Below are 16044 nucleotides of genomic sequence, written 5' to 3'. Positions count from 1 at the left end.
TGCTTCTGATTTAAATATTTAAGGTATTTCACTGGAAAATATTGCTAATTAAACTAATCTTTGCTACTGTTCCTCTCTTTCAAGTTTCAACTGGCATCAGTAATGACTGCTATGGTCAATAAAAGTCTGATCATCTAGATGCACTGAAAATATTTTGATAATTTTATTGAATTGAATAATAAAGATTTTGGAGGGAATGTCAAAGGAAAGAATGGGATTATTACATTGCATACTTGAGAAATATAGCAATAGTTAATTCTTTCTCCCTTGATGTTTGGTGGCAATGGCTATGGAAGTTTAGTGTCATAAGTTCACTTGATTCAGAGTCAGCAACTTTTTTCTTTTCTATGGAGTTCCACATTTGCCTCTGGCTCATGATTATTTGGAGGAAACATTTTTGTATTTCTCAGCTAGAGCAAGTAACAACTACAATATGCATGCTTTTGTAAAATTTCCAGTGTTGCAGTATTCTTGTCATGGACAAGATATGGAGCTATATCTGACAAAGATGACATGAAATTCAGGTGTGTGGCTAATACCTAAATGTTTGGATTGAAACTAGGGTTTATTTCTTGGAGACCAGAAGCTGATCAATCTTTATTCCTCAAATAAATTATAGGTTTTCATCAAATCCAGCAATTTTAGGAGCTATCGCTGGTTCTGTGCTAATGAGGAAGGCAGCATGTGTGGCCTTTGAACAACACAAACGCAGCACTCTGACAACAAATATCATAGAGGTTCTTGGGAAAAGGTATTTGGCATCAGCTAACTTTCCTTCATCTGTTTCTTAACTTTATCCCATGCTGTAATAGTTTTTTTTTGACAGTTTTGCTTTTTCTGTGAGTTGACTTATTTATTTATTTATAGTCCAGGCATTAAACATATTCTGAATTTCTGTCCATGTTTGATTCTATACTAAATATGGAAACAAAATTTGATTTAATCATTGGCTACGAAGTTCATGTTTTTTGACAACGTTTGATAGGACTTGTAATTTATTTAAGTCTACTGCTCTCGAGGCTTTTACATTTGAGCAGCATTGTAGGATCTGATCAAAGACAAAAGATATATGATATATCTCAATACCATGCTGGAAGAGATGTTTTATGATAGCATGGCTCTTTCCTTCTTGCTCTTTACTAGTTTTGCGATACATGTGGCAAATTCATAATTCCATTTTACCTCCACAAGAATGGATGTCTTGTTTTTGGTACTTAAGTTCTCCAAGTCACCAAATTGGAATAAAACATTGGTACATAGTACAGGTAACTTGATTCCAGTGCGCTAGTATGGAAAAAATGAAAAGAAAAAATGGGGGCACGGTAAATTTTTCCAACACACATAAATATGGAACCTATCAACTTCAGACTTCTACATCTCATGGATAGGCTAAAGAAAATATTATAAATATAATGAATTAAATATATATTTCGATATCAATTTGTTGAACTTGAATATTGTGACAGATATTCATTGGTCAATGCTAAAATAATACAACCAGTAACCAATGTCAACGAGCCATCATCAAGATCAACATCATCATATTCACATGAAGTGATGTAGGTAGATTAGAAAAACCAAAGAAAGCCCCACTGCTTCTCCTAGTAAAAATGTGGTTATTTGACATCTTAAAAAGTGAATACTATATGGCAATGGAAACATCCAAGTTAATTCACTCTACGTCTACATCTTTGCAAGAGCCCTGCTGGCTCACTCTAGAGCCATGCTGTAGTGTATGATTTTTTTGTGTTCTGGTTTTTGCAATTTTTTTTTGAAATATTTAACTTTTTTGATATTTTCAAATATACGTGAAATACTGAAAACAAACAATTAAACAATTCAACTCCTAATAAAGCCAATTACCAACTAAAGCTTTGCAGTTATTATGTTGCAATTCATTACTTCAACATTCAAGAAATTGCAATCAAATTGGGAACCTGAATATGTGTAATAATCCTGACGAGATTATAATTTATAACTCAACAACTCCAATTATAAACTTAAAATCAGTTGTTTGACATTTCATCAAACACTTGGCAAGCAAGCTCTGTTATAACTGAATATGATGTTGGAATGTACTTTTTTATTTGTGTTTTAGGCATGTTTGATTTTGCAAATTAAATACATTTAAATGTAAATACTGGAACTAAATGCTGAACCACAATCTCCACCAATATGCCTGCTCACAAATTAACTTTGATTTCCAAATTCTGATATACTAAATCAGATGAAAGAGACAATGTAGATTCCATTTATTAACAAACTAAGTTGAACCTGATCACTTCTTAGCATAACAGTGAAATACTAATTGCAAAATATAATTTCAAAAACCTGTTTTCAATTTGCAGATTGGTTATCACACCCAGGCCTGTTCACACTTTCTATGGCTTCCTTCCTTATATCAATGCTGAAATTGCCATGAAAGGCTAGACACTGATGGTATCTGCAGGCTCTCCAATTACTAATGCAAGCCGTCTGTCCAGACTGATCGGTCTGCTATCAAAATGCCTCCAATCCAATGCCACAGTTGCCTCAATTCAGGCCACGGCCCTTAGTAATTTTCAAACTCTACCCAGCAGTAACCTTGCGATTTGCAGAGAATGATATCGTAGGTGTTAAGGATATATCCGCCCAGCCTTGTATTGATTTGCACATGCAATTTAGGTACCAAACACTTCCTGTGGAAGCAAAATGACATTCTCCCAACCAATTCGATTCTAAATTGCAGTTGCACAGTATGAATGAAGAACTCCTTTGATTTTCTCCACAATGTTTACTGTACTGGTAAAGAAATCAACGCATATAGACAATAATAGCAGAATAATATTTGCATATGCCAGAACATACATTAGGCTTCATAATATTCGCAATAGCAGATGAATGATAATTTACAATGATCCCAGACGGGATATAAATACTACTGCCAAACCTTCCCGAAGGAGTCCGTCGGCCACAAATATTCTATCCGCTACAAACTATTTACTGACGACATTGGCTACAAAATACAGAAACACCGCCGGGACCATCTAGTCGGCTGACACCATCCCCCCCAAAAAGAAATGTCGTCTCCGGACGACAATTACAAAATAGCTGAGACAAATTAACAAACAAAATACATCATCAGAGTGACTACAACAAGAAAAATTTGCTTCTGTCACATTACTTCACTTCGTCCCATGCCTGTAGCCTCTGCTAACACAATACTGTTTTCTCAAGCTGACCTCGATAGCCACCTACGCTGCTTTTGCCGTTTCCAACTCTTGGGTACCACGAGCCAAGTGTCGCTGCACTGCCTCTAGCTGGATGATCAGCTCCTCTCGAGCTCTCTACGCATCCACCAAAACAGCCTCACAGCCAACACCTACTCCAAGTGCCTCTGGTACACAACACTCTATGCCTGCAGCAGCTCCAGGTCTTCATCAACTAGTCAGACTCCCACGACTGATATCCGCAACGACTGGGTCCAGGGGGCAACGCCCCCGGCGGGGTTCCCCACGGGGTCTTGGGGCAGCGCCCTGGGTGCGCTCCCTGTCGCAGTACAGGGCGAGGTCGAGGGGCAGCGTCCCTCGCTGGCAAGACCAAATTAGCACTTCGCAACCCACACAAAAATGCACAGAACACACCATTTCTGTCATTATCTGCCGATTCTGCACTCTTTCTGGCAACCACTGATGCTTCCCCTTCCCTTTGGCATTATCTGTCACTCATTCGGAACAACTTGATTCTGTCGTCGCTTTTTTTTAAATTTTTTAAAAATTTTTTGTAGAAAGCCCTGCACACCCACAAAAACTGTCACGACAACGCCATGCACTTCTGTAGGATGAGACAGTGCAGAGGCGAGCACATATTGAAAATGCCGTAGCAAGTAAAGTATGCGGCAACCAAACCTTTTGCCTGCCCCTCTCAATCTCAAGACTACCGATCGGCAAACCACTCTTAATGCACCCGTGCAACCTGCCGAAGTGTTCTGCTGGCGACGAAGGAATGAAAGAGTTTTACTTTTGGTGAAATCTGCAGACGGCGGAGTTCTTTTTGTTTTATGCCCGCTGACCTTTCCTTTTTTTAAACCCGCGGAGACTGCCCGCAGAGTCTTTCCTTTGTTGCCCGCGGGGCCCCCGTTCTCTCTTTTTTTTTTTGTTCCCTCTAACACATCAAATGACAGAGGTACCTCCAGATGTCACCGCCAGGGAGTCTTGTAATGACGACGATGGAGGATTCAACGACGGCGAGAACTTTCTTGAGAATGAGTGACAGATGATGCCAAAGGGAAGGGGAAACATCCGTGGTTGCCAGAAAGAGTGCAGAATCGGCAGATAATGACAGAAATGGTGTGTTCCGTGCATTTCTGTGTGGGTTGCGAAGTGCTAATTTGGTCTTGCCCGCGAGGGGCGTTGCCCGAGGACCCCGCGGGGGCGCTGCCCCTCGACCCCGCCGGGGGTGTTGCCCCCTGGACCCCCAGTCGTGGCGGATATCAGTCGTGGGAGTCTGACCAGTGGAGAAGAGTTGAAGTTGCTGCAGGCATGGACTTTCTGTGTACTAGAGGCACTTGGAGTAGGTGTTGGCTGGGAGGCTATCTTGGTGGATGCGTAGAGAGCTCGGGAGGAGCTAATCATCCAGTTGGAGGCAGTGCAGCGACACTTGGCTCAGGGTACTGTGGAATTGAAAACAGAGAAAGCAGCACAGGTGGCTATCAAGGATAGCTTCATCAAGGAGGCAGTGTTGTGTTAGCAGAGGCTAGAGGCACGGGACGAAGGTGACAATGATGTGTCAGAAGCAAATTTCTCTTGTTGTAGTCACTCTGTTAATGTATTTTGTTTGTTAATTTGTCTCAGATATTTTGTCAGTCATCAGGAGACAACTTTTCTTTTTGGGGGGGATGGTGTTAGCCGACTGGATGGGTCCAGCAGTGTTTCTGTAGCCGACGGGGTGATTTTTGGCGGTGTTTCTGTAGCCGACGGGTAAATAGTTTGTAGCGGATGTAATGTTGTGGCCGATGGACTCCTTCGGGAAGGTTCGGCAGTAGTATTTATATCCCGTCTGGGATCATTGTAAATCATCAATAATCTACTATTACGGATATTATCAAGCATAATGTATGTCTGGCATATGCGAATAAATTCTGCTATTCTGTTCTTTTTTCTGTATGCGTTGATTTCTTTACCTGTATGGTAAACATTTGGTGTCAGCCGACTAGATGGTCCCGACGGTGTTTCTGTAGCCGACGGGGTGATGTCCGGTGGTGTTTCTGTATTTTGTAGCCGACGTCGTCGGTAAATAGTTTGTAGCGGATAGAATATTTGTGGCCGACGGACTCCTTTGGGAAGGTTCGGCGGTAGTATTTATATCCCGTCTGGGATCATTGTAAATTATCATTCATCTGCTATTGCGAATATTATGAAGCCTAATGTATGTTCTGGCATATGCAAATATTATTCTGCTATTATTGTCTATATGCGTTGATTTCTTTGTCTTGTGTGCACTTTCAAGGTCCAGTGCTCTGTTATAAGCATCCACATATGACGACGGTGGCACAATTTTCATTTTCCTCCGCAACTGCGAGCGTAGGCCGTCCACAAACCAACTTTTTTGCAATCCATCCGTTGGCTTGCTTTCCATTTTGTTTATTAAGTCTTTTAATCTCCTGGCATAGACGCAGACAGTTTCGTGTTTCCTTTGTTTCGTATTGAAGATCTCTGCTACGATTTCATTATCATTTCGTAAGAGTTTAAATTCCGCCAGGAACTTCTTTTTAATCTTATCCCAGGTATCCAGCTTTTGCGGATCCATATCCGAAAACCAATCAATCGCAACACCCCATAGGGTTGCTGGAAATTGCCTGGCCCATTCGTTGGCATCTGTGATTCCATTTGCTCGCCAGATCGTCTCACATGTCTTACAATGTCGGATGGGGTCGGCTGTACCATCGCTTTCAAATTTCGGCAGCTTCTCTTTGGGTCCCGCCATCACAACACTGGAGGTTTGCACTGTCACACCGGAGGTCTGCACTCCTACACCGGCGGTCGGCACTCCCACACCGACAGTCTGAACTCCCACACTAGCGGTCTGCACTTGCGCACTGGCAGTCTGAACTCCCGCATCGACAGTCTGAACTCCCGCACCGGAGGTGTTGACAGCTGCGAACCTTGGTGAAGAAGAAGGATCCTCTGAAATTGTTTCCCGTGGAAGTCTATTCTGGACGAAGAGATCACTCCACGCTCGTGCTCCGTTGGCACTGCAAGCCGTGCAAGTTGATGCTCTTCCGTCAGAGTTTTCCTCCCTTGGCGAACACAAGTTCAAGAACTCCTCCCGTGCTTCTTCCACCGATTCCACCCCCTGCCGAGTCTCCTCCAACAATTCTTTCGCGCTCCAGTGTTCGTTGGCAATCTTCTGAAATCTCCATCGGCGTTCGGCTTGCTGTACCAGAATTAAATTCTCTTGCGCAGTACGGATTTCATCTTTTCCCTTTGCCTTATTTCGATCTTGTTAAGCTGATTTGGCATTAATCTTCATTCCTCCCACCTTCCAGATTCATAAGGCAACAACGCCAAATTCTTTACCGTACTGGTAAAGAAATCAACGCATATAGACAATAATAGCAGAATAATATTTGCATATGCTAGAACATACATTAGGCTTCATAATATTCGCAATAGCAGATGAATGATAATTTACAATGATCCTAGATGGGATATAAATACTACCGCCGAACCTTCCCGAAGGAGTCCGTCGGCCACAAATATTCTATCCGCTACAAACTATTTACCGACAACGTCGGCTACAAAATATAGAAACACCGCCGGACATCACCCCGTCGGCTACAGAAACACTGCCGGGACCATCTAGTCGGCTGACACACAATTCAGCCGACGTCTCAATTTCCAAACTCCAATACCCAATCTCTTCTAGACGCAACATCACAGAGGAATAGAAATGCAAATTATATAACTCAGCATAATTTGCATAGACCACTCAGAAATTCTTAGAATTTTCTCAAATCCTCAGCCAAATGCTCATAAATTCAATATAATAATCATGATTATTCTCCTTAGCCACAACAACTACAGTAAGAGATGTTGGCCAATTGTATGCTTCAGCATAATTGCGAAGAATTTAAGAATTTCAGACTCAACCCTTATACTCAGCAAGGGCCACAAAATGTCAAAACTCAGAAAAAACCACAAAAGCATATAAATTAACCAAGCGTATTTATTCCCATCAAATGGGCTCATATTTATAATCTACAAGTGGCACAAAGTGTCCCAAATGCAACTTCACATAATAACCTTCCTCAACATAATATTAAAATATAACAAAGTGCCATATACTATAATTATTAATTACTTTTGGCTCTCAAAAATGACCTTATCCTTCATAACTTAATATTTTGACACACCAGGCCATAGTTTCTTGTACCCATGATTTAAAAATTTTCATCCCGGTTCCAATAAGCTATGATACTAAGGCAACCAACATTAAACACCAACAAAAATAGCAACCTCAACGTATTTAGATGAATAATAATAATAATTCACCCGTCTTGCGAAAACAATTGAAGAAGAATCATAATCGAAAGCTGACAACACTAGAGTGATCTTGCTGACGAAAGACTATGAATGAACCTGACGGGGTAACTTACTATAAATAGATACTCCCTCCAAGATTCTTGGAGCCCAAACCAGAAGCCCGAAATAAAAACTGAGAGCACCAGTCAACTCTTCAAACTTAATTGAGCTCATCAGAACCAACAGATTGACTTTTTATAAATAGTAAGTCCCTCAAATAGAGCCAAAACACACCATAGACTGCTAGAAAACCTATAACCACACAACTGAGACCCTCAAATCCCACTGTCAACTCACGAGGGTCGGGCTGGTGAAATGACCAAGCCAATTGCAGGAACTTGCTAAAAATGGGGACATTACAATATGACTATTATAGAAATTGTTTCAAGCTGATCAACATGGGAAACCACATACAACTCCAGCTCCAAGTAAATTCCATCTATCAAGGAATGGACGCTGCCCCAAACCAAATGCTAAACTCCTCACACCAAACAAAACATGGGCCATTGGGAAGGCCCACGGTAGCAAAAGAAACTTATGCCTAATGGCATGGAAATTGCACAAAGAAATGCCCTTCAATGGCTTCTAAACACAGAAGTCTGACTGGAAATTTTGTGCACAATCACAGTGCCAAATGCCAATCAGTCAAGGTATGAATAACAGGTGACATTAATGCCAATTTGCAACACCGAAATCACCTTCTAGTCACAATCACCACAATATAGAAGGCTGGGATACTCAAACGCCCAATTCAGCAGAACCTCTTGTAGCAAATTGCTGCAAATGGAAAATATTCTTGGTATACAACAGCACCAGGATTTTCAGACTTGATTGTGAAATTAAATCACAGGAGATAGACACAATTCACCATATCTTGCAATGGCTTAAAGTGCAGCAAGGAGGAATTAGTCCTCTCAAATTTCCAGCATCAAAACCCTCATCAGCACATAAAATGAATAAAAAAAATGCAAGGCAAAATAGATGAATCGATTTTCTCCTTGGAGTCTTATTTATAACACAATTTGCAACGTGGCTTCTCCATTACACCTTTCATGAAAGATGCTTCTTGCACACACTTTTAAATTATAACACTTAAATGATGAAGTCATTTATTAAGAGTGACTTAATAAACAACTCATAATCATGAACTCCATTAGTTGACCCCATGAAGTGCTGATGAAACCAAATACCTAGTTCCTTCACTGCACTACCCAAAATTGACTAACTATAAGTAGCAAGTCTATTGATAGAGACCCTCAAATTAATTTGTTAGCTGACGAGGGTTGTAATGATGAAGTGACTAAGCCTAGCTAGAGGAACCTACTAAAATGGGGACATTACAGACCTGCCATCCCAAGATTGCTTGTCCCCAAGCAATCGCAATCTAGGGTGTTGAAGTATATCCTTAGGCTCCCAAGTGGTATCCTCATTTGAAATTTCTTGCCACTTCCCCAAAAACTCTCTGATGATCTACCAGCACAAACACTTCTCCTTGGTATCCAGAATAGCCTCGGGGATCAACTCAAGTTTGCCCTCATCATCGAGCGGGGGTAAGGTGGAAGATGGGACAACATGTTTGCCTAACGCCTTTTGAGGCATGATACATGGAACACATTATGCACTTTGTTGTCCTTTGGAAAATCCAAAGTCATAAGCAATCTCACCTATGCGTCTCACTACATAGAAGGGACCATAATAATGGTTCGTAGTTCTACTCTTCTTGATGGAATACCACCGATAAGGATGTAGCATCAAATAAACCATATCGCCCACTTGAAAGGAACAAGCAATCTTCCTCTAATCAGCATACTACTTATGCTGATTTTGTGCTCTTTAAATATTATCCCTCAGTGTCCTCATAATATCTTGGCTATCCTATAATAGATCACCTACACTGGGTACCCTACTATCATGACATAGCAAGTCCATGAAACTAAGGGGATCATACCTGTACAGAGCTATGAATGGGGACATTTGAATAGTCATGTGGTGAGTGAAATATAGCAATACTCACATAAATGTATCCACTTCACCCAAACTCATTGCTGTGATGAAACATAATCCCATAGATAGCCTTCCTTCCACTCATTCACAATCTCAGTTTGACAATCAATCTAAGGGTGGTAACTAGTTCTCAAGTCGACTCTGTCCCACACAATTTGCTCATGCTAGAAATGACTTACGAAACAACTATCATGATTGCTCACTATAGTCTGGGGTAAACCATGCAATCTAAACACCTCTTGGAAAAACAACTCTGCTATCTTAATAACTGGATAAGTTGTGGTGGTGGGAAAGAAGTGAGTATATTTGGTGCGGCGATCCACCACCAAAAAGAGGCAATCTCTGTCTTGGGCTTTTGACAAGCATATAGTGAAATCCATAAACAAATATTCCCACTTCCACTCAAGAATGGGAAGTGGCTGTAACAACCTTGCTAGATATGTATGCTCCTATTTGCTCTGCTAACAAACGGATTACTCTCCAACGTTCTTGTACATCTGACTTCAAACCCTTCTGTGTGAACCTCTCTCGAATCCACCTATAGGTCTTGAAGAAGCCGGGATGTCCAACCAATGGTGAATCATGAAAGGCCCAAAGAATAATTTGCCGAACATTTGATCCTAGGACTAGATAGATCCTCCCCTTGCAAGCAATCAACTCATCTACAAGGGTGTAACTGATGTCCTCAATGCTACCATCAACAATGGCAGCTACCCACAAATCTCTGACATACTTTGCAATGATCAAGTGTCTCCAATCCTCTTCTATTTTGGTAATCACACATAAGTGGGATCTCCATGAGAAGGTGTCAGCTACTACATTTTGAGTACCCTTGATATAGGAGATATCAAAATCATATGACTGTAACTTACTGAGCCACTTTTTCTCTCTCTCATTCAAATCCCGCTGACCAAGGAAATGCTTCAGGCTATTGTGATCTATTTTAATAAAAAAATTGCTGCCAACTAACCACTAACTGAATTTGGCCAAAGCATGCATAATGGCCAACCTCTCCTTTTCGTATACACTGAAAGATCTCTCAAGACCCCTCAGCTTCCTGCTCTCAAATGCCATGAGATGACGATCCTAGGAAATAATTGCTCCAATGCCCTCACTTCGTGAAATTCGGCAATGCTAAAACTAGGCCTAACATCATGATCTCCTTGAACTTCTCAAAGAACTCTTGTGCTTGAGAAGTCTACTCAAAAGCACCCTTATGGGTCAAATGAGTAAAGGGAGTTGTGTGTCGAGAGAAACTTGCCACAAATTTGCAGTAGAATGCACATAATCTAATGAACCCCCTAAGTTGTGTTAGGTTCCCTAGTGTAGGCAAATCCAAAATAGCACGAACCTTACTAGGGTCCATGTGAACTCCATCTGCAATGATGATGTATCATAGATACAACAACTCAGTTATGTCTAATGCTTACTTGGACTCCTTGGCATACATGGAAGCCCTATCAAGAATGTCCAACACTACAACCAATTGTGCTACGTTATCGTCCTGAGTCTTACTCTAAACAAGCATGTCATCAAAGAATACTAGAACATATCTTCACTACTGACTATGGGAAACCTTATTCTTAGTAGATTGAAATGTGGTGGGGGCATTAGTCAAGCCAAAGGGCATAACTAGAAACTCAAAATCGCCACAATGACATCTGTCTTCCTCCACATCCTACTCGTTGACTTTGATTTGATGATACCTTGGTCTCAAGTCAGTCTTGGAGAAGTAACATGTCGCATGCAACTCATCAATCCAAGGGATAGGATACCGATTCTTTATAGTCCTCTTATTCAACATCTAATAGTCTATGCACATCTTGAGTGTCCTATCCTTCACCAAAACCATTGATGAAGCAAATAGAGAATTACTCGGCCTAATATGTCCCATAGTGAGAAGCTCTCGTAGTCTTATCAATCTCATCTTTAAGACACTTAGGGTGTCAATAAAGAGTAGTCATAATGAGCTTAGTGCTCTCCTCTAACTCAATAATGTGCTCAATCCCTCTATTAGGTGACCTACCAAGTGGTATATCACTAAACACTTTAGTGTGTTTGGTCCTCAACTGCTCAATATCAGGGTGGTAGGCTGGCTTATTTGTACCATCCAATGTGGGAAACATCCTACACTCTACTCCTGAATCAATTATATCATTATGCCAAGATAAATATTGCATGTGTTTGAAAGAAATCTGCTTTAGATTACTATTCCGGATGACGAATGTGTTTTTTCACCCTTAGTGAATCTCATCTCCATCCTCTCAATGCTGATGCAAATGTCTTTAAGTATGCAACCAGCTCATGCCAAGTACTATATCAATGTTGCCCATGTCTACCGCATAGAAATCTGCTCTAAAGGAATATTTGTTTAGCTTCACGAGGAGCTCGGAAATCATCTTGTTACACCTAAGGGTATAACCATCAGCCACCCGTGCTCTAAGTCCCCCAAAATCTATTGTCTATATCCCACTCTTGGAAACCAAACGTGAATCAATGAAATATGTGTAGAACCTGTATCAAAGAGAGCAATGACATGTTGCCTTGCCAAGAGTCCATGCATCTAGAAAGCACCTTCCTTTCTCATGCTAGATAGATAAACAACCTTGAGGTTAGAATCATCAACCTCGTCATCACCATCACCATGACCTAAAACCCCATGTGTATCATACCCTCCTCTAACTCAAATGTGCTCAATCCCTCTATCAAGTGACCTGCTAGGTGGTATATCACTAAACACTTTAGAATGTTTAGTCCTCGACTACTGAATATCAGGGTGGTAGGCTGGCTTATCTGTACTGTCCAATGTGAGCAACATCCTACACTTTGTTGCCCAATAAACCATATCATCATGCCAGACTAAATGTTGCATGTGTTAGAAAGAAATCTGCTTTAGATTACTATTTCTGATGGCTAAAAGAATGTGTTTTGCCGTCCTTAATAAATCTCATCCTCATCTCATTGCTGATGTAAATGTCCTTAAGAGTATGCAACCAGCTCATGCCAAGTACTATGTCAGTGCTGCCCATGTCTACCACTTAGAAATCTGCCTTAAAGGAATAATTGTTTAGCTTCATGGGGAGATCGAAAATCATCTTGTAAAATGTAAGGTTATAACCATTAGCCACCTGCACTCTAAGTCCTGCAAAATCTTTCGTCTTAATCCCTCTCTTGGCAACAAATGTCAATCAATGAAATTATGTGTAGCATATGTATCAAAGAGAGCAATGACATGTTGCCCTACCAAGAGTCCATGCATCTTGAAAGAACCTTCTTTTCTCATGCTAGAAATGTAAACAACCTTGAGGTTAGAATCATCATCCTCACCATCACCATCACCTAAAGCCCCATGTGTATCATGCTCATAGTCAGCTGGCTGTCTGAAAAAACTAGAACTATCCTCATCATCATAAAACCACTCTATCATCTTATGCTAACCTTTATGCTTCATAAGGCAATCATGATTTGCATCAAAAGGTCCTCTACAATAGAAGCATATTTTTTTCCTTGAATCATTCAAAGTTTCTTGATCTAGAGGGGCTTCCATAGGACGCTGTAAATCACCTTTATCATCTTTCTTAGGGGCTGCCCTATCATAGGATGAAATAGTTGGCACTAAAAAAAACTTGCATTGTGGTGTAGATGACTCAAGATTTCTTGTCTTTTTCATTGCCTCCTACGAAGTAGGTGGATCCAATGACTTAACCCACCCTCTAAGTGGCTCAACCAAACCCTCAATGAAAAGCATAACATTCTGCCTCTTAGAAATATCATAAACCGTTATGAATAGCTGCTGAAACTCACTGACAAAGGCCTCAAGGTACTTGTTTGTCTCAATTGAGCTAACTCTTTGAAGTAAGTCCCAGGATCTTTCCTATTAAACTGCTTTATCAACCCATCAACAAGCTCCTGATAAGAAACTCTCTGATCGTGATGTAATGACAACCCATGGTATGACCAATCATGAGCTACTCCATCCAAGTGCAGTACAACAAATTGATTGGTGTCCTGCTTAGTCATGGAACACAATGCTAAGTATGTATAGAGCTTATGAACCCAAGCTTGTGTTGTAACCTTGCCACTGCTATCGAAGTGGGCAATGTCATCTTTTTGGCTGCCTCACACAAGTCTGTCTGTCTAGGCCTCTATCTCTCAGGTGCAGGCCTACCTCTAGTGTGTTCTTGTAAGGAATTTGCCAAAGTTCAGATTCTTCTTGATGGCTTGCAGCAGAGCATCCCACTTGGCCTAGTGAACCACAACATCATCTACAAAAGGTGCAACCTTAGTCTTTGTATTAACTGCATTAATCTCTGGTCTAACAAAAGTATGCCATTGCAGCCTATCATAAACACTAGTATATCTTGTCTTGTCAATCCTTTCATCAAATTTGATCCATTCCTCAGCTCTAATCCTGTCACCAACTCTAGAAACGTTAATAGCCTTGGACCTATGTGAACTAAAATAATCACTCCTAGTACCTCTCTCCCTACTCTGGCCTCTGGGGAGTGCAATGCGTTGCAATGTATCAAATAGTTGATGCAACACATTGGAAAAATGATGCTAACCTTCTCCTAAGTCTCTAAAAGTCTCCCTGGCGTCCATGTCAATATCAGAACCACTGCCAACATCTCTATAACTTGTACCACATGATCTTTCAGAACCACCAACACCCCTATCACCTATGCTACCAAATTGTATCTCAGGTTCTCCATCAACAGGTGGAGAATTACGACCTCTGTGAGTGTAGTGCATACTAGGTCTGAATCTCTATACCATGCTAAACCCCAATCCCTGCAGGTTGACAGGAAACCGCTCTGATACTACTATAAGAGCCCTATTGGCTCACTCTATAGCTATGTTATAGTGTATGATTTTTTTGTGTTCTGGTTTTTTTCAATTTTTCTGTTTTTTGAAATTTTTATTTTTGGTATTTTCAAATATACATGAAATATTAAAAAGGAGCAATCAACAATTCAACTCCTAAAAATTCCAATTACCAACTAAAGCTTTGCAATCATAATGTTACAATTTATTACTACAACTTTCAAGAAATTACAATCAAATCGGGAACTTGAATATGACTGTTGCATAAATTGTTTGCGATTGAGCAATGTGGGAAACTGCGTACAACTCCAACTCCAAGTGAATCCCAACTGTCAAGGAATGGACATTGCCCCGAACCAAGTGCCAAACTCCTCACACTAGGTAGAATGCTGGCTGTCAAAAAGGTTCATGGCAACAAAAGAAACTTGCACCTAATGGCATGTGCATTGCTCAAAGAAACACCCTTTAGTGGCATTCCAACACAGAGGTCCGATTGGGAATTTGTGCCCAATCACAATGCCAAATGCCAACCAGGATGTTGTTGAGTCAAGGTATGAGTAACAGGTAACAACAACTCCAAATTGCAGCACCAAAATCACCTTCTAGTCACAGTCACCAAAGTATAGAAGGCTGAGGTATATGCCCAATTTAGTAGAATCTCTTGTAGCAAATCACTGCAAATGAAAAATATTCCTAGTATACAATAGCACCAAGATTTTCAGACTTGATTGTGAAATTAAATCACAAGAGACAGGCACAATTCACCGTATCTTGCAATGGCTCAAAGTGCAGTAAAGAGGAATCGGTCCTCTCAAATTTCCAATGCCAAAACCCTTATCAACACATGAAATGAATTAATAAAACACAAGGATCAATTTTCTCCTTGGAGTCATATTTATAACACAATTTGCAACATGGCTTCTCCAATACACCTTTCGCCAAAGATGCTTCTTGGACACACTTTTAAATTATAACACTTAAAGGATGAGGTTGTTTATTAAGATTGACTTAATAAATAACTTATAATCATGAACTCTACAAATTGATCGCATGAAATGTTGATGAAGCCAAACGCTTGGTGCCTCCACTGCACTACTAAAAATAGTAAGTCTTTTGACAAAGATCCTCAAATGACTCTGTTAGCTCGTGAGGGTTGTACTGACGAATTGACTAAGCCCAACTACAGGAACTTGCTAAAATGGGGACATTACAATCTAACAACTTCAGTCCCCTTTCCTCTTATGCTCATTATGTTTATGGGTATGAAGGTGCATTTTAGAGTACATAGAAACTAGCTCCTCTGCCTCAATGTCAAATGGTTGAATTTTATGAAGTGAGTGGAAATTGAGTTTGAAATTGTAATTGAACTTCAATTTTAAAATAATAATTGGAAAATAGGAAAAAAAAAGCAGATTTAAAGAGTTTACAACAAAAATTATGAAAATTGCAATAAAATTTTGATCACAAGAGTTAGCAGGGCAATTTATCATTATTAAGGTACTGTCAAGAGTATCCATATACTTGTCACAGAAAGTGAAAACACTTTGGCCACTAGAGGTTACAAAATTAGTAATTCATTGGTTGCCACATCTTCTTTGTAATTATTTGTGATGATTATTAGGACTTCGACTGCATTTAGAGAACATAGTTCCAC

The 16044-nt window shown here is 40.3% G+C and overlaps 1 protein-coding gene across 6 annotated transcripts in view; it reads left to right on the top strand.

Moving 5' to 3' along the window:
• Positions 1 to 16044, top strand: part of LOC149534775 (ATP-dependent (S)-NAD(P)H-hydrate dehydratase-like) — a 256178-nt gene that overhangs the window by 172264 nt on the left and 67870 nt on the right. For all 6 annotated transcript variants that reach the window (XM_089807173.1, XM_089807172.1, XM_089807174.1 and 3 more), the window contains 2 exons: positions 459 to 524; positions 620 to 751. In XM_089807173.1, the coding sequence (XP_089663299.1) occupies positions 459 to 524; positions 620 to 751 (198 nt within the window). The remainder of the gene's footprint in view (positions 1 to 458; positions 525 to 619; positions 752 to 16044) is intronic.

This window comes from Cupressus sempervirens, chromosome 10 (assembly GCF_028749045.1).
Source record: "Cupressus sempervirens isolate cs-2001-9-10 chromosome 10, ASM2874904v1, whole genome shotgun sequence".
Lineage (NCBI taxonomy): Eukaryota > Viridiplantae > Streptophyta > Pinopsida > Cupressales > Cupressaceae > Cupressus > Cupressus sempervirens.
The sequence above is the reverse complement of the archived record's forward strand: the minus strand, read 5'-3'. Positions and strand labels throughout refer to the sequence as shown.